The following is a 22,893-nucleotide window of genomic DNA, read 5'->3' on the forward strand; positions in this document are numbered from 1 at the left end:
GGAGGCCAGATTGGCTGTGCAGCGGCCAAAATCCAAAGTGACTTCTGCAGATGGTGAGTCCTTGAGCCTCCTGTGTTTCTAGTTTTTGAACAAGACACGGGAGAAGGGCACTACCAGCTTCCTGGAATATGAGTGACCTAGACAAGGAAAGAATGAAATGCAATATCTCCGCCCCAGAGTTGGCAGAGCTCTGCCACTTGGGGTACTGGGCTTTAGCGGTGTCTTGCTTCTCACTAATTATGTACTAAGCAGCCCAGGCTGGCCCAGGCTACCAGGTGGGAGAGAGAAGCGTGATGCTGCAGGGCCCCAGTATGACAAAGTAGCCTGGACTGGGCAGGGATGATAAAAACTGGAAAAGCAAACGTCCCCAGCTTCTCCTTAAACGTCTCAGTCATGGCTGACACCAGAGTAAACACGTCTGGAACACGCTGGCGACTGGAGCAGCACGGCTACCACAGCACGCATGGATCTGCAATAGCCGGCCAGGAGGCCCTGCACCTCCTGAGTGGTGCATCAGGGCACAGAGCTGGGACTGCAAGACAGCTGCCAGTACTGGTCCTGCCTGCACCCACAGAGGGAATCAGGTGCCTCGGGAGCCAGGCTGGAAGTAAAGGGAAGGTGATTTCCAGCAGGGTTGGGGAACGTTTATCCTGCCAAGGGCCATGTGGATATTTATAACACCATTCACAGGCCATACAAAATTATCAACTTAAAAGTTAGCCTGCTATAGATTTATTAAATTTCGAGTCCTGCCTGCAGGTGCCAGACCAAATGACTTCCACAGGCCTTATATGGCCCATGGGCCAGATATTCTTCCACCCCTGCTTGAGACCTCATGCAAATGTCGCTCTGGGAGGCCTTAGACTTCTCCTCCAGGAAGGATTGACGTTTTTCCTCTTTTCTCTCATGAAAATAAATGCAAACTTGCAGTCTTGCATGAATTATGTGACATTTAAATGATATACTCCTATTTCTGACTTCCCCACTGAACGGTAGAATTTACAACGCTAGTCATATGCTGTGTCCCTACCAGCTCCCTGAGAGTGCGCACGGGGTTCCTAGAGAAAGGAGGAGGGCAGTACTGAGCACTGAGTGAAGAAAGAGAAGAGGGAATCCCTTCCGTATAGGGTTTCAGCCAATCCACCAAACACTGAGCACACCTGGGAAACACTGACATTGTAAGTTCTGTGCTGGACATGGGCCTTAGCTATTTGGATGTTATTGACTATGATTCTAATACTTGTGTGCGCGCACACACACACATGTATCTCTGTTACCTGAACGACATGAGTATTGTGGCTCTGGCCTTCAGACACCGAGGCCTGGTAAACGCTTTGCCCAAAGCGGGGTAGGTTATCATTCGCATCCTGTATCAAGACTGCAACTTTGCTGTACGCTCTCTGCCCACCACTTTCAGCTAAAACGATGAGCTGCACTTCGTTCCGGACTTCAAAATCGAGAAACCTGGGATCTTTGACCGTGAGTTGTCCTGTTTGAATCCCCAGGAGAGAAGGAAAGAAAAGCAAATGAGGTTGTGATTATTTTAAAAATGTCCCAAACCACCTTGGATCCATGTGCTGGCATGCTCACCCGCTCCTCCAAGGCCTCCATTGCCTGGCTTCCCTTCGTTATTGACCAGGGCCATTGAGAATCAAGTTGAGAACTTTCACATATTTTCAGGGTTCAAACACATAAGAAATCTAGTTGCTATCCCTTGAGTCACCCTTGTTTCTGCAAAGCCTACCATGATGTCTGGAGAGTACAGCGGCTGAACACCGCTTGAGTCCACTGCCTCCACCACTGTTGCCTCCACCACTGTTGCCTTCATCCAAGCCACCAGCATCTCCCACCTCTCCCTGCACTTACCTGCCCCCTCGCCACCAGTCCAGGTTCCATTCTGAACTGAATAGAACATGGCCCTGTCATTGTCCCATATATAACTTCAGTGCTTTCCATGGCTGTTACCACAAATGGTGAAATAGCCAGAGCTAGGCTGCTCCAAAGCCAGGAGTTTCTTTGGGTCTCCCACATCGGTGCAGGAACCCAAGCACTTGAGCCATCCTCTGCTGCTTTCCCAGGCACATCAGCAGGGAGTTGGATCAGAAGTGGAGCAGCTGGGACTCAAACCAGTGCCCGTATGGGATGCTGGCACCGCAGAAGGGGATTTAACCTGCTACAACACAGCACCAGCCCCCATGGTCTGTTTCTCACATGCTCACTTTGGCATCACCATGCATAGGTCTCCATAGTCCTGGGATGGCCTCTACTTCCGTCTTTATCACTTTACCGACATGTCTGGGTCGTTGGAGTCCTCTTGGCTAGTAAGCGGCACAAGGTGAAAGCTGTCTCTTCCGTACCATCATGTCTCCAGCGCCCAGCTCAGAGTCTGGTCTATGGAAGGCATTCAGTGATAACTTTCATACCCTCATACAGAAGAAGGAACATGGGAGTGGGTATTTTAGCCTACTGGTGAAGACGCCCAATCCTGTACTGGAGTCCCTGGGCTCAATACTGGGTCCTGCCCCTGACACCAGCTTCCTGCTAGTGGAGTCCCTGGGAGGGAGCAGGTGACGGCTCAAGTGCTTGGGTCCCTGATATGCATCTGGGAGACCCAGACTGAGCTCCTAGCTGCTGGCTTTGGCCCTAGCCTACGCCCAGCTGTTGCAGGCATTTGGGGAACAAACCAGGATAGTAGAATGTGGGGATAATGTTGTGTTCCAGTTTCTGCCCCCAGATGAAGAAATACATCTCCTGAACATAATTGCTTTCTCTGGTTTCCACTCTTTTTCCACTACTTTACAACAAAATCTTTGTCTCCATTTAGATTTATTAATATTTACTTGGCTTTCACTGTCAGAAGTCCCATCGAATAGCAATTTGTTGAATGAACACTGATTTGGAATGGTAGAAACCTGAAGACACACATCCCAGTGCTGGGAACTTAATTTAGCTCCAGTCCCTGGCCTCAAAGTCTGCTAATTTTGTGGCCTGATATAAGATGCTCAGATTGTATGAAGCTGGGGCTCCTGTTCTGTAAAGAGGGGATACTAAGCATCACTTCCCAGCGTGGCCATGACACGTGGTTAGGATGTTTCCATGCAGGGGCCAGTGTGGTAGCACAGTGGGTTAAGCTGCCACATCAGAGCACATCAGAGCACTGGCTTGAGTCCTGGCTACACTGCTTCTTTCCCGATGATGCTCCTGGGAAGGCGGTGGAAGATGGCCTCTGCCACCCATGTAGGAGATCCAGGCAGAGCTTGAGGCTCCTGGCTTCAGCCTGGGGCAGCACTGGCCATTGCAGCCATTTGGGGATTCAATCAGTGGATGGAAGATCTCTCTCTATCTCTCCTGCTCTGTGCATCAGATATAGATTTAATATCTTTATGAACTCTGAATTTAGAAGGAGACAATTTAATAACCATGGGCTTTTACAAGTTTGGGTTTTTTTGTTTGTTTGTTTGTTTGGTTTTTATTTTTATTTTTTTTTTTTATTTTTGACAGGCAGAGTGGACAGTGAGAGAGAGAGACAGAGAGAAAGGTCTTCCTTTTGCCGTTGGTCCACCCTCCAATGGCCGCCGCGGTAGCGCGCTGCAGCCGGCGCACCGCGCTGATCCGATGGCAGGAGCCAGGTGTTTATCCTGGTCTCCCATGGGGTGCAGGGCCCAAGGGCTTGGGCCATGCTCCACTGCACTCCCTGGCCACAGCAGAGAGCTGGCCTGGAAGAGGGGCAACCGGGACAGGATCGGTGCCCCGACCGGGACTAGAACCCGGTGTGCCGGCGCCGCTAGGCGGAGGATTAGCCTATTGAGCCGCGGCGCCGGCCTGTTTGTTTTTTTCTGGTGAAAGGACCTGCACTGTTTCTGCAAATACGGCCTGGAAGCCACACTGCTTATTGCTTTATTTGAAGCATCTCCCCCAGATAACCTAGTCCGAAAAACCTTCAGGGCATCTGTCACTCACTTGGATCCCAGAGAGACTCGTATGCTTTTCTAACATTCTGTCTTTGGTTTTGAGTGTTTGGGAGAGATGATATAGCTCCTACTCTATTTGTAAGAGAATTAAATACTCATAATTTACACTCTATAGTAACAATGTCATATGCTACCAAATTTAACATGTCAAAATCACTCTAACCGCTGACGTCAGATTTAGGTATCGATTTAGAACCAAATTACTTTTCCAGACCACAGTCTATTGTGCCCAGCAGCCCTGACCGGGAATTCGGAGGAGCTCTAACTTTTGGTAGCTGGAGAATCATCAGGATGCATTCTGATGGGCTGGTGGTGACAGCAGCTCCTTAGGAAGCCTCCATGGCACCAAGGTTGATTGCTGAACCCACAGCTAAGCGGCTGAGGAGCCAAGGCTGAGGGTGGGTCCAATGCTCTGACCCGCATTCCACCGAACAGAGGGTCCTGCTATCACGTTGTGTTACTGTTCGTAAAGGACACGTAAAATAGAAGCGCGACCCTAAACGGCCAGTGCCACTTAGGAGAAAGTGTGCCAATTACAGCGCACATCAAAGTGGATGTCTTAATAAAAGTCTTGTGTTTAGGCTTTGATAATTGGAATTTTGCACTTGGAATGAATCTATGGTTCTAAAGCGTTCCTTGCTTGGGTTTTATTTTTGGCATAATAACTGGCATATGGTGTGAACGCTGTGCAAATGCAATAGACAACAACAGCCAGCCTAAGAGACGATTCCAAGCTGGCACGCCGACTACGTCCATATTTTGCTCTGGATGATGCATGTGCGTGTTGCAGCACTGGCATCAGCGAGCTGAGAGAACTACTGGGCTCTGTCTAATGGGAAGGGCAGGAATTCATATTTTCCTAAGAGTAAGGAGCCTCACAAATACCAACCTCATGTTCTTGCTTATATGTCACTGTGCCAGTTATGTAATAATTTGGAAACAAAACCATTGTAATATATTCCTTCTAATGTAGGAGAAAATTTCCCAAAGAGTTCACGGGAAATGAAATTAAAAGCTGAGCTTATGCTGGTGGAAGGATTTTTGAGAGCCATGCAGTTTTTCGTAATACTCATTTTCCATAAACTTCTTGAGGACACCTCAGTTGCATGAATTTCAACAGTTTTTGCACCAAAATCAATTTATCTTTTAATGTCATTTTCCCACAAATCTTTTGAAGTACTCTCATCTATACAGACATCACCTTTGCCCAACTTAAAAAATACACATCAAAATGAGATTAAGATTCTGTAAATGCTACATGCTTGATAAAATAAGCAGACCACCTCAGTCAGTTACATACTCTATACATGCTACTGTACAAGCCCAAAGCACAATGTGGCAAATATTTGTTACCCAGTAGCTTTAAAACCCTCTCATGAAACCTGTGTCTTTAAAAAATTGAAAGTTTGACAATTTTTGTTTTATTTCAAACTAACAAATACCGGAATGCATGTTGTCATCGCTTTTTACTTACATAGTCTTAGTCAAACTGTAAGATTCCTGCTGGTTGAAACAATTTCAGATATTTTAATATCAAGTGGCATGGAGTCTGAACACAAAAGTCAACCTTTGGTTTGTGACTATGGAAATAGTTTGTGGTGTTTAGAGATTAATTTATGCAGAAAGGATACTAAAGGAAACTCTGAAATGCTGGCAAGAGGCAGCTAGATCTGTATAAAAATACTAATAATGCCTAATTTGAAAGAACTAAAATTGTGGTCATGAAGGGATAAAGAATTGCCAGTCTCTTATGTTATTCAGTAGCAAGATGTTGCTTTATGTTAGACTTTAAATACATGAAAATAGCTAAAGAAGAAAAAGAGCCATGTAACTTCCAACTAACACAAGGGAAATTGCTATTTTCATATAATAATTGGGCATATTGAGTATAAAAGGTGTTGGAATTAATAAGAGCTTGAAAGCTTTTTAATACAAAATCAAAAAATAAAATCCATTTCAAATATATGATTCCATATATTTCTGGGAAAAATGAATGAAAAGATAATGTTATTTAAGTGCAAAAAACTTTTAAAATTCATGCACAGTTCATTCACAGTATGTATTTTCATAAACCTTTTGAAAACTTCTCAAATATGCAATTTCATTTTTTCCCACAAATTTATAGTTATGTTGTAATTCCATTTTTCTATGAAACATTTTGAAGTACCCTAGCACATACTAACACTGGTAAAAAAAAATATTTATTTAAGCATGAAAAGCATGAAGTACTCCAGCTAAATCTACAAGAGACATGCAACCGGGTATATAGCCTTCTTTGCTATTCTTTAACATTAAATGGCTTATGTACTATTTAAGCCATACCAAAAATATTGAGCAAAAGAATCAAGTCAAAGAACAGTGCATAGCATTATTCCATGATGAAGCTTAAGTCAAAGTAAAAATAAATACCACAGGGATTCAAGCAGAGTGGAAACACTACAGTGATACAAAGAGTCAGTGATTAATACCAAATTCAGGTTTCTGATTATCTCTGGGATGAGAGACAGCGAATGCCTATGTTGATTAGCTAGATTTAGCCACCCACATGTTTCTACATAATAACCATAAAAAATGTGGGGAAAGAAAGAAGAGAGATGTAAAAGATGCTCCCTAAGGTTCTAGTAATGGCTTATTTCTGGACACAGGTGGCAACTACAGGGACTTTTCCTTTACTGTTGTCCCCTCGAATAGTTTTTTATGTTGTGACATTCTATTTTGTAGATATTTCAAATAACATTCATAAGTGACTTTTAACATAAAATAATTGCTTAATTGCAAAATAAGGCTTGACCCCAGGCAGATTTTATCTGCATCTTAATGGAAGAATCCAGGTGGGCAGGAGTCAAGCCTGGGTCATGTTAGGAGTGGGAGAGTAGAAGGATTTGAATAACTGGAGGAAATATGCAGACTCTACTATTCTCTCTACTTCCTGAACATTCGAATTCTCAGCTTCTCTCCCAGAACCTCCAGACACCTGGTCTGTGAGAAACAAGGCTTGTTGATGTTTGCAGATAGCCCTTTTGTCAACAAGCCAGTAATGGGTGAAGAGAGAAGACTTCCTCTACCCTACCTCTTGGAGGTTGCCGACTAGAGGCCACAGGCTGTGTGCACCACCCCGGATGAGAAAGCATTTACTTAAGAAATTATCCCCTCTCAATTCCTCCCATGTGCATGTAGCATAGCTTAAACACGGCAGTTGTATGGTAATATAGAAATTATTAAAAACATTCTTCCTGATGCTTGACAATGATGCAGTAGATATGTATCTACTACATAGTTGTTAGTCAAAAAAGTATGTTTCAAATAATCAATTGGGATTCATTTAAAACACAATAATGGTCTTATTAAAGCTAAATTTAATACATGTTGTAGTTGGAAGTAATTTCTTTACCACCACATAGAAACTTTTCCAGCTGTTTTTTTGTTACATTGTTGACATTCAGTGGCGAATTAGAAGAATCTCTGATGAAAATTCCCTGAGGCTAGCCATGTGAGCTTATTTTGAATTCAAACTCAGTATCAATGATTTCCCTACTACATTTCCAACTTTTGCAAATAGATGGGTAAATTATAAGTGGAAATTAATTTATCTTTAAAAATTCAAAAAGAAGGATAAGCACAATCTAACAGAATTCTTGGTGAGTATACATAAATAGTTTTTGATTTTCCATAATTTTTCATCACTACCATGAAAAACTCTGATTATCTTTAAAAATGACTTACCCCTGACAATTCATCCCTTTCAAATTTTGCAGGATTATTTATTTTTGGTAACATTACATGGTGCAGAAGATATGGCTCTTATAAAGATTACCTGAATGGGAGCACAGGGAGAAAACTCCATCTTCATTTCCACTAAAAATTGAGTACTCAATGCTATCCTGAATTGAGTCAGCAGCCAAAGCTTTTACAGTCACAACAGAAGTACCTGTAAAATTAGATTAAAAATAAAGAGCTTTTTTTAAGAAAAAAATTTCATGGAAACAAAAAAAAAAAAACAAGAAAAAATAGTGAGCATTCATTATTTGCCTACTGTATTTTCACTTGTTCATTTCTTCAACAATTACTTATATGTGTCTTAATACCATATTTCAAGGTAGGGGCTGTGGACATGGTGACAAGAAAGAAAGATTTCTGTTCTCCTGGTGGCTATTACATGGTGGAAGAAGGCAGAAAATAAATCATTCACTAAGTACATAATCTACATGGATTTCAGATTGTGCAAACTTTCCTGGACAGAGAAAAACAAGGGTGTGTGATGGCAGGCCATTCTATGGGGGAGGCAGACACCCTTTTGTAGAGATGTTGGCACAGTGAACTATGAAAATCCATGGAAGATGATTCTAGAAGGAAGAAGCACCACAGAACATGCTACAGGCTGGGAATGGACTTGAAGTGAAGCATGGTGAGTAAGGGTAGAGGGAGAGGATGAAGATGGTAAGCCAAGCATGGGGCAGATTTCATTCCATGTGCAATCAGAAGTCATGGAAGCTTTTCAAGGAATAGAATAAAATGATGATTTATTAACATGATCAAAAGCATCATCATTATAAAAAACAAGTATGACCATGATCATGTTAGCATGCTCTGGTTAAAGAGTAAACTTAAGAAAACATGTTCATCTATCAGCCATTGATATCTACTGCTCTTCATTAAGCCATAGCAAGAAACATGCACATGCACACTCCCTTAAAATTGTTTCAATTTTTATACAACACTGTGTCATTGAACTGTGGACATCCTTTACATGCTACCATTTATGTATTTAGCTCATTCTTTTTCAAATAACATCATATCTCATAGATGTACCATTCCTCTATTGGTGGCCCATTCCTACATTAATGGATAATTAGAATATTTTCAGTTATTCCAGCAAATGTAATTGTAGTATATATCATTTACACTATAAATTTATATACTAATGTTTTCTTATTTTTATAGCTGAAAAACCAAGTCTGAAAATCTGGATTGTATTGCTTTCCAAAAAGGACTGCAACAATTCACACTCTCAGAGTTCCTAAGTTCCGACAGACTAACACATGTTAAGGGTCCCCTGCTGTGGTTTGAGTTCCTTAGAAAGTAGTTCTTTAATTTGTCCAGCCTGGAAGCAAGAAGGTTGCACTTTCATATCCCTTATTATGAGCCAATGTTTGCAGGTCATCCTGAAAGAGAGGTAATAATCTAGAGCAAGGCAGCTTTCTGTGAGAAAAATTCCTAGAGAAGGAATCAGCTCAGGATTGTTGCCTGCCCAAGCTCTCAGCAGCAGCTTCCGTTCTACAGAGGAATCTGACTCCATCTTATTGGTAAAAAAGATACCTTGTTGTTTTAATTTGTCTTTCTCTGAATACAAATACAGGAGCATATTTGCACATTTTACTGGCCATTTAAAATTTATCTTTTGTGCCAAGATTGTGACTGCCCTTTGCACATTGTTCTTTTGGACAATTCCTTTTGTAGGAACTTTTCATATACTAGGAAGAATAAATCTTTATCACATGAATTAAAAAAAAAAGAATAAAATGATGATTTATTTTTAAAAACATTATTCTATTTTGTAGAAAACAGAGAAAAGCAGGGTAAGAACAGAGTAGAATGACTAATTAAGATAAAACTGCAATAGTCTAAGTAAGATAAAATGACCTGGATCCGTGAGAGGGAAGAAGGAAAGAAGTGGACAGATTGAAGACATATTTGGATATACTGCCCTGAACCCCAGGTGAGATTGGAAAAAGAGGTTACAGAAGCATAAATATAAGAGATTTTCTCAACCAGCCTCCAGTCTAATTGTAGCTAAAGCAACCCAAGGAGAACATAACCATGGACTTAACTGCATGACATAAATTCAATCAAGAATTAAGGTAGAGCAGGGGCTCTAATCATAGGTCAATGACAAAGAGGAAGAAACATTAATTTCTCTGATCTAATCAGCACACAGTGTATGCACATATTGAAATTCCACATTATACATCACAATATAATGTGATATATAATTATTGTTAATTTTTAAAAATTGTAAATGTTCTAGAAAGTAGGTAAGAACAAGATAACTTCAGGGGAGAAACTGGAATCGAGTCAGGTGTTAGGAAGACAAAAGAAAGAAATCACTTCAAGTTTTGGTGAACAAACTGATGAGACACAGGAAAGGAGAATTAGTAGGAAGTGGCAGCAGCAACAGGACAATTGGTGTGCTCTGAAGGAGGATCCAAGAAGGCAGGAACAGAACAGGTGTAGACAGGAAGGTGTGAGATAGGGAAGGAATGGGGGGGTAGGCAAGAGCATGGGAGATCTTGTCAATCAGAGGAGACACATGTACCGTTACATCAAGGATTAGCAATATTTTTTTCTCTAAAGGACTAGCCACCAAGTATTATAGGTTTGGTGGTGTGTCACACAGTCTCTCTTGCCAGTATTCACCTCTGCCATCACAACATGAAAGCAGTCACAGACAATGTGCAAACAAATTGAGTATGGATGTGTTTCAATAAAACTTTATTTAAAAAAAATAGGTGGATGGGCTGACCATTACTTTATGTGATGGGAAGCAGTGAAGAAAAAATGGGAAGTTCTTGAGCAGCATATTGATACGCCAAGAGAAGATGCTGAGTGCCAGGAAGGCAAGCAAAGGTTCACGCACCAGAGATTTGGTCCTCAGTGTGGCAATGTTGAGAGGTGGTGTCATCTTTCAGAGGAGGGGCTTGGTGAAAAGTAATTAGTTCATGGGGACATCGCCCCCAGGAGGGATTAATGCTGGTCTCATGGGCTGAGTTACCTCACATGAGAGGGAGTTGTTGTAAAAGAGCAAGTCTGGCTCCTGAATCCCTCAAGCTTTGGGTCTTGCCATGTAACTGTTCTCTCCCTCTTGTATGCATTCCTGCCATGATGTCATTCACCACGCTGTGATATTCCTGGGGAGCCCTTAATGCTACTTTCCCTAATGCCTGATGATGTTGAGCATCTTTTCATGCACTGATTGGCTGCTTCATCTTCCGTCCTTGGCTTTCCATTTTCTACACTCATCACTTCTGATAAATGCTTGATAGTTCTACATTGGCCCTGGCCTTCTGTCCTTAGGTGTGTAACTTAGGGCACCTAACCTAGACTTTTCTGTCATTCAGAAAGCCTCACTATCCTCTTATTGTCAACCTGCCCCAGAGGATGGCACTTACAGGCAAATGTATGCATGCTGTACTGATGGAGAGATGGAGGGAAGGTCACTCTAGGTGTCTCCCTGGCTGCTGGCTGCTGGGTGTCGAGCAGCAGGCAGCTTTGTATAAGCACAAGAGGAAAAGTGAAAGAGCATTTTAAAGAACATTTTAAAGCATCTCTGACTCGGTATCATAGATGAATACGTGGCAGGGCTCATTTCACTCAAATTCCTTTTGGTAAAGGCAAGAAGCATGGACAAATGGCACTCGGTGTCAGCTCACTGCTGCCCCTGGGGAAAGCAGGCTTCGGGAGGCTGGTGGCTGTGTGTGTGTGTGTTTTTAAACAAGAAGACATAACAATTTTGACAGCATTTTCACGTGAAATATCTCAATTCCTAAATGTTGAGAAATAATCTAACTTGAACAGAGTGCGACTGTGGCCAGACCACAGTTGTCAGTCCATCTCACTGCCTCTGCTGGAGAAGACAGACGCTCCTTTTTTGTTACCAGCCCTTTTAGCACTTAGTCCACATGGCTGGTTTGTCAGCCATGGACTCGTACTGAATACATTTAAAGATTGGTCTCATCTGCTTGCTTAACCTGAACTACACCCCAGGGCAGCAGAAGTTTTCTGTATATTTCTATAACTTGACTTTTCAATCTGCAATATCTGACATCTTCTGTTCTGCATAATTTTTTGACAGTAAAACACTCTCTTTCATATCAAAAATTGATCTTTTCATGCATAGTAGGTATTTAATGAACAAGGAAAGAAAGAAGTCAGAAGGATGACAGAGAGAAAGAGAACGGACACTAAAGTTCTCTAAGATGAAAGATTAGAAAAATGATGGTGTCATCCTACAGGATCTCTCTGAGCTAAGTGTGATTGTTTTTAAGAATAACTCAATGCTATAAAACCACATCTGAAAGTGGAATTTGCAGTAGTTAAAAACCTTTTAGCACCTAGTCAAGATCTCTGCTGAGCTTCTTCATAAATCTCAATACCCCGCTCTAGGGAACAGAGTTTGAAATCCATTCTGCAGGAGGTTAGAGAAAATAATCCCTAAATCTAACCAAATTGATGTTTCTCTCCAAAATACTTAACAGGACTTCACTAACAAGAACACAAAAGAAGAAAAGGACCTGGAGCAGACAGAATGTGCCCCCAGGAACATTTCACTGCTTAACACTCAAATAAAAATGCAATGGTCACTGTAACTGTCAAATGAAACAAGCATGTGACATGATATTGCCTGTAAAACGAACTTAAATGAAAATTCTGTGAAGGATTTGCTATGGAGAAGAACAAGAAGACAAAAATTGAATATATGACTCTCTTTAGAAACATTATGTTTAACATAAACGGTGACAAAGTTTAAAGACCATTGATCAAGATCTGCTAATACTTTTCAACCTAATTATGAAGTCATTTCACAATGAAGCCATGGATTTTAACCGATCTTCGTAGAATCAAGTTACTGCACGTGTTGAGACCATTTTCAAACTGCATTATAATCTGATGCTTATTTTACTGCATTTCAGGAGATGCTGTTAATTTTAAAATACTAACATTTTTATAGGAAATATGCCTTCACAATTGTGGCCTACGTTTTATCTTAAGTGTTCAATCACAGCTCTGTGCTTCCTGACACAATTTATTTTTTAAACACAGGAAATGTTATTTCAACTGGCTTGTCATATACTCTTAGGCGTGGCAGTAAGAAGAGAAACAGCTCTGCAGGCAAGATGTATAATCCTGCTGACGGCCTTTTGTTCATGGGTTAGGATGCTTATTACATGCCCAATTACAAAGGAAAACATGGAAAACGCTTGTGTCAAAGAACAAAGATGACAGGCCGGCATTGTAGTGTAGCGGCAGTGCCTACAACACCGGCATCACGTATAGGCACCAGTTCAGGTCCTGCCTGCCCCTCTTCCTATCCAATTCCCTGCTAATGGCCTGGGGAAAGCAGCCAGAGTTAGCCCACGTACTTGGGCTTCTGCCAATCACCTGGTAGGACCAGAAGAAGCTCCTGGCTGTTGCGGTCATCTGAGGAGTGAGCCAGCAGATGGAAAATTGCTCTCTGTCTCTCCCTCACTCTCTGTAACACTTTCAAATAAATACTTTCTTTTAAAAAATAAGTGTAATATATCTAGTGTTTGTGCTTTTTCTTCTTTACAAAAATACAATTACAAAATAAATATACAGAGCACAGTGAATTCTCAGTTTGGAAGCAGAATTACATAATTTTTTAAAGATTTATTTATTTATTTGAAAGTCAGAGTTTACAGAGAGAGAGAAAGAACCTTCCATCCAGTGGTTTACTGCCCAGATGGTACAATGGCCAGGGCTGGGCCAGGCTGAAGCCAGGAGCCAGGAGCTTCTTCCAGGTCTCCCACTTGGATGCAGGGCACCAGCATTTGGGCCATCTTCTGCTGCTTTTCCCTGAGAGCTGGATTGGAAGTGGAGCAGCCAGGACTTGAAATGGAGCCCATATGGGATGCTGGCATCACAGACAGCAGCTTTACCTGCTATGCTACAACGCTGGCCCCAGGATTGCACAATGATTCATGCTATGTGATTGTACAAATCAGCAGTCATAAAAACATTAAGCTGAAATAATGATGAAAACATCAAATCCAGAGTTTGCATGAGTATATAATTCTAGAGTCTGATGTTTTTTACTTCTAAGCAATGCAAACATTTGCTTATTGATGAATGAGTCAAGAGAAACAGAATTTTCAACCATTTGGATAATTCTAAATTTCCTATTAGTTCTTAAATGCCCAACCACTAAAACCCTTACCATATGTCAATCATTTAAGAAGGAAAACTTGGAGGGACATCAGTAAGATGATGGAATAGAAAGTCTGAGATTCTATTCCCCATTGAGACACTGACTTAACAATATTTGTTACAAAAAGCCTTTTTGAGAACTGCAAAATCAGTAAAGTCATGGGCTTCCAGGAAATGAGAGTCACATTAAAATGGGTACTAAATGCTCGTTAATTTCATATCTGACAGACCTCCCTTATGCTGACACATGATAGTGAGTTAACACCGGACTCAAAGCTTCCTCATCGGGAGGAGGACAATGGCTTGGAATATGTATGCCCGATGGGGCTGCCCAAGCAGCCAGCTCTGTCTCACCCGACTCAGACCACTGGTGGTGGCCAGCACAGTCTGGGCACCCAGAGGCTGCTGAGAACAAAAGAGAATTCAGTGGTGCTGCAGAACCCGTGGTACTCAGGCTGACACCACAGGAGGAGCAGGACTCCACAAGCTCCTGGGAAAGGAGCTGGGAAGCCTCTGGAGTTGGGAAATCACAGGCAAATGCTCACAGTGTATCCTGTGATACACTGTGGTCTGAGAAGCCCCCAGAATCTCTAACCACGCTGAAGGGTGAAGACCTTACTCTTTACAAGGCTCATCTATAAAGGCTGGGAGAAGTGACTTTTTCCCCCAAAATGCGCAAAAGCTATCCCCAGAGTAACATACAAACAAGTAAAGATGGCCCAATCAAAGGAACAAAATATGTATATCTACCAGATCTGACCCTAAAGAAATGGAGAAATAGGAATTACTTGGCAAAGAATTAAAAACGATCACCTCAGAGAAGTGCACTACATTCATGTACTACAAGGGAACACCTAGAGGGACAGCCAAATAAAAGTGGAAAAACCATGCACAATCAAGATGAGAATATTAACAGACAAAAGTGAATCAAGAATCAGGCATTCTAGAGCTGAGGAACAGAAAACTTGATGGAGACATTTGCGGGGGTTATTTGACAGCAGCCTTGATCAAGGGAAGAAAGGATGAGTAAACTTGAAGACGTGTCATTTGAAATTAGTAGAGGGTTTGAAAGAAAAAAGAAAGAAAAGTGAAGCACACTAAGGGACTTACTGGTTAACCATCTGAAAGACCAATACACTCATTGTGCAGGTCTCAGATGATAAAGAGAGTGAGAAAGGGCAAAAAGATAGAGAGCTTATTTGAAGAAACAATAGTGAAAAACTTCCCAAATCTGAGGAAGAAAACAGACATTCAAATTCAAGAAGTTAACAGGACTACAACAAGGATGAACCTAAAGAGGTCCCACATGGAAACCCATAAAAATCAAACTGTCAGTTATCAAATATAAAGAGAAAATGTTAAAAGCAACATGAGGAAAGTGACTCATTTTATAAAAGGGAACTTCTAAAAGATTGTGTTTTTTTTTTCCTTTTTATTTAAGATTTATTTATTTATTTGAAAGTCAGAGTTACACAAAGAGAGACAGAGAGGCAGAGAAAGGTCTTCCATCCACTGGTTCACTCCCCAGTTGGCCTCAATGGCTGGAGCTGCGACGATTCAAAGCCAGGAGCCAGAAGCTTCTTCTGGGTCTCCCACGTGGGTGCAGGGACCCAAGGACTTGAGCCATTTTGTACTGCTTTCCCAGGCCATAGCAGAGAGCTGGATCAGAAGTGGAGCAGCCGGGACTTGAACCGGCACCCACATGGGATGCTGGCACTGCAGGCGGCGGCTTTACCCGCTACGCCACAGCTCTGGCTCCTGAGTGAGTTTCTTAGCAGAGACAGTACATGTCAGGAGAGAGTGGGATGTTATATTCAAAGTGTTCTAAGAAAAGAACTGCTGGCAAAGAATACTATATCTGGCCAATCTCTTTTTCATAAGTAAAGAATAAATAGACCTGCACAGATAAGAAAGGCCAAGGGAGTTCATCACCGCTAACTATACCTTCCACGGTAAAGGGAGTTTTTCAAATTGAGTAAAGTGGACACCAGACAGCACATGAAAGCATACAAAAAGATAAAGCCCTCTTCAAATATATGGGCAAGTATTGAATTCTGTAATGCTGGAATGGTAGTACATAAACCACTGTTAATCCTTGTATAAAATTTAAAAGATACAGCATAACTATAAACTATGTTAATGGAAGCAAATTGTAAGATGATGTAATTTATGACACTGATAACATAAAGTGTGCGTTGGGGGAAAAATAAAGCTGCAAGATTTTTGCATGCAATTCAAGTTGAGCTGTTATAACTTTAAAAGAGATTGTTACACATTGTTTTATGAAATCCCCATGGCGATCACAAAGAAAATACCTACAGAAGAAACACAAAAGGAAGTAAGAAGACAATCAAGGCATAGTTCCACAAACACACACACACACACACAAATCAATGTAACAAAACCAAGGTAGCAAAATAGGGGCAAAATGATAAGACAGAAAAAATTAAACTCATTTCTAAGAAGAGATAGCAGCTGTAGGAAAACACCACCACCACCAAGAAAAACAAAACCTAGTTATACGCTGTCAGACACCTGCTTTACATATAAAGACACACACACAGGCTGCAGCTTTGGAAATAGATATCCCATAAAAATACTATCCAAAAGGGAGCAAAGGGAGCCATATTTAAATCAGGCAAAATAGACATTAAATTAATAATAATAATAATAATAATAATAATAAAGGTCAACTTACTAGGGAGATTCAGCAATTATAAATATACATGTACTAACAGCAAAGCACCCAAATATAAGAGGCAAACACTGACAGGATAGAGGGCAGAAATAGTGACACAATAATAGTAGGGGGTTTTAACGCCACATTCAATGATTGACAGCTGACAGATCAGTTAGGATACAGAGGACTTGAACAACATGGTAGAATGGTTAGGCCTGACAGTCATACAGGGAACTCTTCACACAACAAATGGTAAAATATACATTCTCCTCAATCACACTCAGACGATTCTCCTTTGGCAATACTGAAATCATGCTAAGTATTTTTTTCCAGCCACAATGGAATGAAACTTGAAATCACTAGCAAAAGGAAAACTGAAAACCCCAAATAAGTGAACAACCAATGCATCAGTGACGAAATCAAAAGGGAAGTTAGCAAACATCTTGAGATAAAAACAATACTACCACATACCAAAAGTTATGGGATGCAGCAAGCAAAAGCAGAAAAAAGAGGGAAGTATAGTAATAAAACATACATTTAAAAATTTAAATGATCTCAAATCAACAACTTAATGTTACATTGCAAGGAAATGGGAACAGAACAAACTAAATGCAAAGTCACTAGAAGAAAGGAACTAAACATATTGGAGTAGATAAATGAAATTGATAACAGAAAAATACCGACAAAAATCCATGAAAAGCAAGGGTTTTGTTTTTAAAGAGATCAACAAAATGTTGTAGTTAGCAAGGCTAGGAAAGACAAAAGACTCAACAAAATCAGAGTTGAAAGAGAAGACATTGCAATTGATGCCGCAGAAATAAGTAAAGGATCACAAGAGATTGCGCTGAGCAAATATTTACCAGCAAATTCTATATCCTAGAAGAAATGGAAAATTTCTAAACCATACAACCTACCAAGACTGAATCACAAAGAAAAAGAAAATCTGAACAGACATAACCACCAAGGAGACTGAATCAATAACCAAAGAACTCCTACGCCCAGGACCAGATGGCTTCAGTGGGGAATTCAAACAAACATTTAAAGACGAATGCCAATCCTCAAATTATTTTAAAAAATAGAAGATGAGGGACTAGCTGTCCTACTTCCGATCCAGCTCTCTGCTATGGCCTGGGAAAGCAGTAGAAGATGGCCCAGGACCTTGGGCCCCTGCACCCATGTGGGAGACCCAGAAGAAGCTCTTGGCTCCTGGCTTCTGATCAGCACAGCTCTCTGGCTGTTGCGGCCATTTGGGGAGTGAACCAGCAGATGAAGACTTCTCTCTCTCTTTGTCTCTGCCTCTGCCTCTTTGGAACTCTGCCTTTCAAATAAATAAATAAATCTTAAAAAAAAGAGAGTCAAGGATAAGGAGAGAAACCTAAAGACAGTAAGATAAAAGCCTCAAGTCACATATAAAGGAAAACCAGCTGGATTAACAGACTTCTCAACAGAAACCCTCTAGGCCAGAACTTCTTTTTCTTTTCTTTTTTTTAAACTTTTATGGAATAAATATAAATTTCCAAAGTATAACTTTTGGATTACAGTGGCTTTTCCCCCCCATAACCACATCTCAAACTCCTTCTCCCATCCCATTCTTCATCAAGATTCATTTTCAATTATCTTTATATACAGAAGATCAACTTATTATATACTAAGTAAAGATTTCTCTCTCTCTCTCTCTCTCTCTCTCTCTCTCTCTCTCTCTCTCTCTCTTTGACAGGCAGAGTGGACAGTGAGAGAGAGAGAGAGAGAGAAAGGTCTTCCTCTGCCATTGGTTCACCCTCCAGTGGCTGCCACGGCCAACGCACTGCGGCCGGCGCACCGTGCTGATCTGAAGCCAGGAGCCAGGTGCCTCTCCTGGTCTCCCATGCAGGTGCAGGGCCCAAGCACTCCATCCTCCACTGCACTCCTGGGCCACAGCAGAGAGCTGGCCTGGAAGAGGGGCAACCGGGACAGAATCAGGCGCCCCAACCGGGACTAGAATCCGGTGTGCAGGCGCCGCAGGTGGAGGACTAGCCTATTGAGCTGCGGCGCAGGCCACTAAGTATTCAACAGACTGTACCCACAGAGACACACAAAGTATAGAGTACTGTTTGAGTAGTAGTTTTACTGTTAATTCACACAGTACAACACATTAAGGACAGAGATCCTACATGTGGAGTAGGTGCACAGTGACTCCCGTTGTTGATTTAACAATTGACACTCTTATTTATGACGTCAGTAACCACCCGAGGCTCTTGTCATGAGCTGCCAAGTTCACCAACTCTGATCTTAGACAAGACCATAATCAAAGTGGAAGTTCTCTCCTCCCTTCAGAGAAAGGTACCTCCTTCTTTGATGGCCCGTTCTTTCTGCTGGGATCTCACTCTCAAGAGATCTTTCATTTAGGTCATTTTTGCCACAGTGTCTTGGCTTTCCATGACTAGGCCAGAACTTCTAACCAGCAATATTTTATCCCAAAAAGCTATCCTTTAGAAGTGAAGCAGAAATAAGTTATTTCCCAGATAAGCAAAAACTGAGAGAATTCACTAGCACCAGACCAACCTTACAAGAAATTCTCAAAGGAGTCCTGTGTTAGAAGTAACCAAGAAAACACATCACTCTAACAAATTCACTAACCAGCAGCTAATCAACTAGATGACAGGTGTTAGTTATTATCTGTCAATACTAAACTTGAATGCAAATGGATTAAATTTCCAAACCAAAACATTTAGGTTGGCTGAATGGATAAAAATCTAAGACCCCCCCACTATATGCTGCCTATAAGAAACTTACTTCATAAAGATGCTGGATAGACTTAAACTGAATGAATGGAAAAAGACACACCATGCAAACTGAAACCAAAAATGAGCAAGAATAGTGATCCTCATATACATTAAATAGGCTTTAAATCAAAAATTCTAAAAAGATACAAAGAAGGACATTATATTTTGATAAAAGGATTGATTCAGCAAGAAGCTATAAAAATCATAAATATATATGATCCAATACAAGAACACCTGGTTACATATTGCAAATACTTTTAGACCTAGATGGAGAGACAGACTTGAACACAATAATGGTGGGTGACTTCAACACCCAACTCTCAGCAATGGACAGATCATCCCGACAAAAATTCAACAAAGACATATTGGAGTTGAATAATAGTGTTGAGCAAATGGATCTAACAGACATTTATAGACCATTTCACCCACAGCTACAGAAAACACATTCTCATCAGCACAGGGCACATTTTTTAAGGTACAGCTTTTATTAGGCCATAAATCAAGCCTCAATGACTTTAAAAAGATTGAAATCACACCATGTGTGTTTTCAGACTGCAAAGAAATAAAACTAGAAATCAACAAGAACAATCGAACATTCCAAATACATGGAAGTCAGACATGCTGCATGATAAATGGGTCACTGAGGAAATTAAAAATGAAATCAACAACTTTCTTGAAATAAATGAAAATGAAAACATGACATATCAAAACCTGAGGGATACAGCAGAAGCAATATTAAGAGGGAAGTTTATATAATTAAGTGCTTACATTAGAAAAAGAGAAATGAATGACCTAAAGATGCATCTCAAAGATTTTGATAAACAAGAACAAACCAAACCCCAAATTACCAGGAGGTGAGAAATAATAAAGATCAGAGCAGAAATAAATGAAACCCAAATGAAAAAAATTAGAAATGATCAACCAAACAAAGCTGGTTTTTTGAGAAGATAAACTAGACAAACTTTTAGCCAGACTAACAAAGATGAAGGAGAAAAAACTCAAGTAAGTCAAATTCCAAATATAACAGGAGACTTTACAACTGACACCACGAAAATAGAAAGGCTCATAAGAAACTATGAAAAACTATAGGCTAACAAACTAGGAAATCTTGAAGAAATGGATCAATTCCTGGATACATGTAACCCACCAAGATTAAATCTAGAAGATACAGAAAATCTAAACAGATCAATAATTAGCAGTGAAATTGAAGCAGTGATTAATTTTACAATCAAGGAAAAGTCCAGGCTTTACTACTGAATTCTAAACATTTAAAGAGGAAGCAACTTATACTTTTCAAACTATTCCAAAAACATGAATAGGATGGAACTCTTCCAAACTCTCTTTATGAATCCAGCATCATTCTGATACCAAAACCCAACACAGACACAACATGAAAACTACAGCCCTATATCCTTGATGAACATAAATGCAAAAATTCTCAGGAAACTGAATTCAAAACCACATCAAAATGATCATAAATCACAATCAAGTGGGGTTTATCCCAGAAAAGCAAAGGTGATTCACACTTGCAAATCAATAAATGTCATAAATCACATCAACAGAATGAAGAACAAAAACCATATGGTCATTTCAATAGATGGGGAGAAGGCATTTGATGAGATTTAACAATCCTTCATGATAAATATGCTCCAAAAATTGGATATAGAAGGAAGATACCTCAAAATTGTAAATGCTATATAGGACAAACCAACAGCTAATATCACACAAACCAACAACTGATATACTGAATGTGGAAAAGCTTAAAGCATTTCCCCTCAGATTTGCAACAAGACAAGGACATCTAATTTCATCCCTCTTATTCAACATAGTACTGGAAATGCTAGCAAGAGCAATTAGGAGAAAGAAATAAAGTACATCAAAATTGGAAAGGGAGAAGTAAAAATATCTACATGATGTTATATATGGAAAAACCTAGACTGCACCAGAAAGCTGTTAAACTGATAAGCCAATTCAATTAAGTTGCAGGTTACAAAATAAAAATTTAAAAAGCTTTTTATATGCTAATGATGAACTCACAGAAAAAGAAATCAAGAAAGAAATCCCATTCACAATAGCCAAGCACAAAAAAAAATTCCAATGTTTAGGAATAAATTTAATCAAATAAGTGAAAGATCTCTACCATGAAAATATAAAACATTGATGAAAGAAATCATCAAGTACACAAAAAATGGAAAGATATTCCTTGCTCCTGGATCAGAAGAAGCAATATCATTAAAACATCTATACTACCTAAAGCAAGAATCTATAGATCCTGGGGCCAGAGTTGTGGCATTGCTGGTAAAGCCACCACCCATATGGGTGCCAGTTCAGGTCCCGGCTGTTCCATTTCTGATCCAGCTCTCCACTAGGGCCTGGGAAAGCAGTAGAAGATGGCCCAAGTCCTTGGGCCCCTACACCCGCATGGGAGACCTGGAGGAAGCTCCTGGCTCCTGGCTTCAGATCGGCACAGCTCCAGCCATTGCGGCCATCTGGAGAGTGAACCAGTGGATGGAAGACCTCTCTCTTTCTCTGCTTCTCCTTCTCTCTGTGTGTAACTCTGACTTTCAAGTAAATAAATAAATCCTAAACAAACAAACAAAAGAATCTATAGATTCAATGCAATCTCTATCAAAATACCAATGGCATTCATTACAGAATTAGAATAATCATAAAATTCAAAAGGAATCACAAAACACCCAGAATATTTTTTAAAAATCAAGCTGGAGGTATCATAACACTTGACTTCAAAGCATACTACAAAGCTATAGCAATTAAAACAGCATGGCACTGGCATAAAAACTGACACAGAGATCAATGGAATAGAATAGAGGCCAGAAATTAACCCACATACACACAGCCAACTGATTTTTGACCAAAGTGCCTAGACCACACACATTGGAGAAAGGATAATCTCTTAAATAAGTGGTGCTGAAAAAACTGAAATAATGTATGTGGAAGAATGAAATTAGAGCCCTACTGCTTGAAATATACAAAAATCAACTCAAGATGGATCAATTTAAGACCTGAAATGATGAAGTTACTGGAAGAAAATGTAGTGGTTATACCTCAAGACTCTGGTATAGGTGATGACCTCTTGAATAAGACCCCCAAAACACAGGCTACAAAAGCAACACTAGACAAGTGGGATTATATCAAATTCAGAGCTTTTGCATAGTAAAGGAGACAACAGAGTAAACAGACATCCAACAGAATGGAAAAAAATATTTGCAAGGTAGCTATCCAACAAAAGGTTAACATCTGGAATATATCAACAACTCAAACTCAAAAACAAAACAATCAATCCAGTTAAGAAATGGGCAAAAACCTCAACAGACAATTCTCAAAAGAAACACAAATGGCCAATAAATATTTGAAAAATGTTCAATATCACTAGCAACCAGCAAATGCAAGTCAAAACCACAATGTGGTATCATCTCATCCCTGCCAGAATGGCCATTGTCTAAAAAACAGACAGTAACTAATCCTGGCAAGGATGTGGAGAAAGGTGAACTCTTAGACACTACTGGTGGGAATGTAA

General features: G+C 40.4%; 1 protein-coding gene across 1 annotated transcript in view; it reads right to left on the minus strand.

The window, feature by feature from the left end:
* The window catches only part of DCHS2 (dachsous cadherin-related 2), a 315,764-nt gene that overhangs the window by 24,444 nt on the left and 268,427 nt on the right, over nt 1-22,893 (minus strand). Inside the window, exons 15-16 of the mRNA XM_062199052.1 lie at nt 7,786-7,899; nt 1,278-1,489 (exon numbers count right to left, since the gene is read on the minus strand). Coding sequence (XP_062055036.1) covers nt 1,278-1,489; nt 7,786-7,899 — 326 coding nt within the window. The remainder of the gene's footprint in view (nt 1-1,277; nt 1,490-7,785; nt 7,900-22,893) is intronic.

Source organism: Lepus europaeus, chromosome 8 (assembly GCF_033115175.1).
Source record: "Lepus europaeus isolate LE1 chromosome 8, mLepTim1.pri, whole genome shotgun sequence".
Classification (NCBI taxonomy): Eukaryota; Metazoa; Chordata; class Mammalia; order Lagomorpha; family Leporidae; genus Lepus; species Lepus europaeus.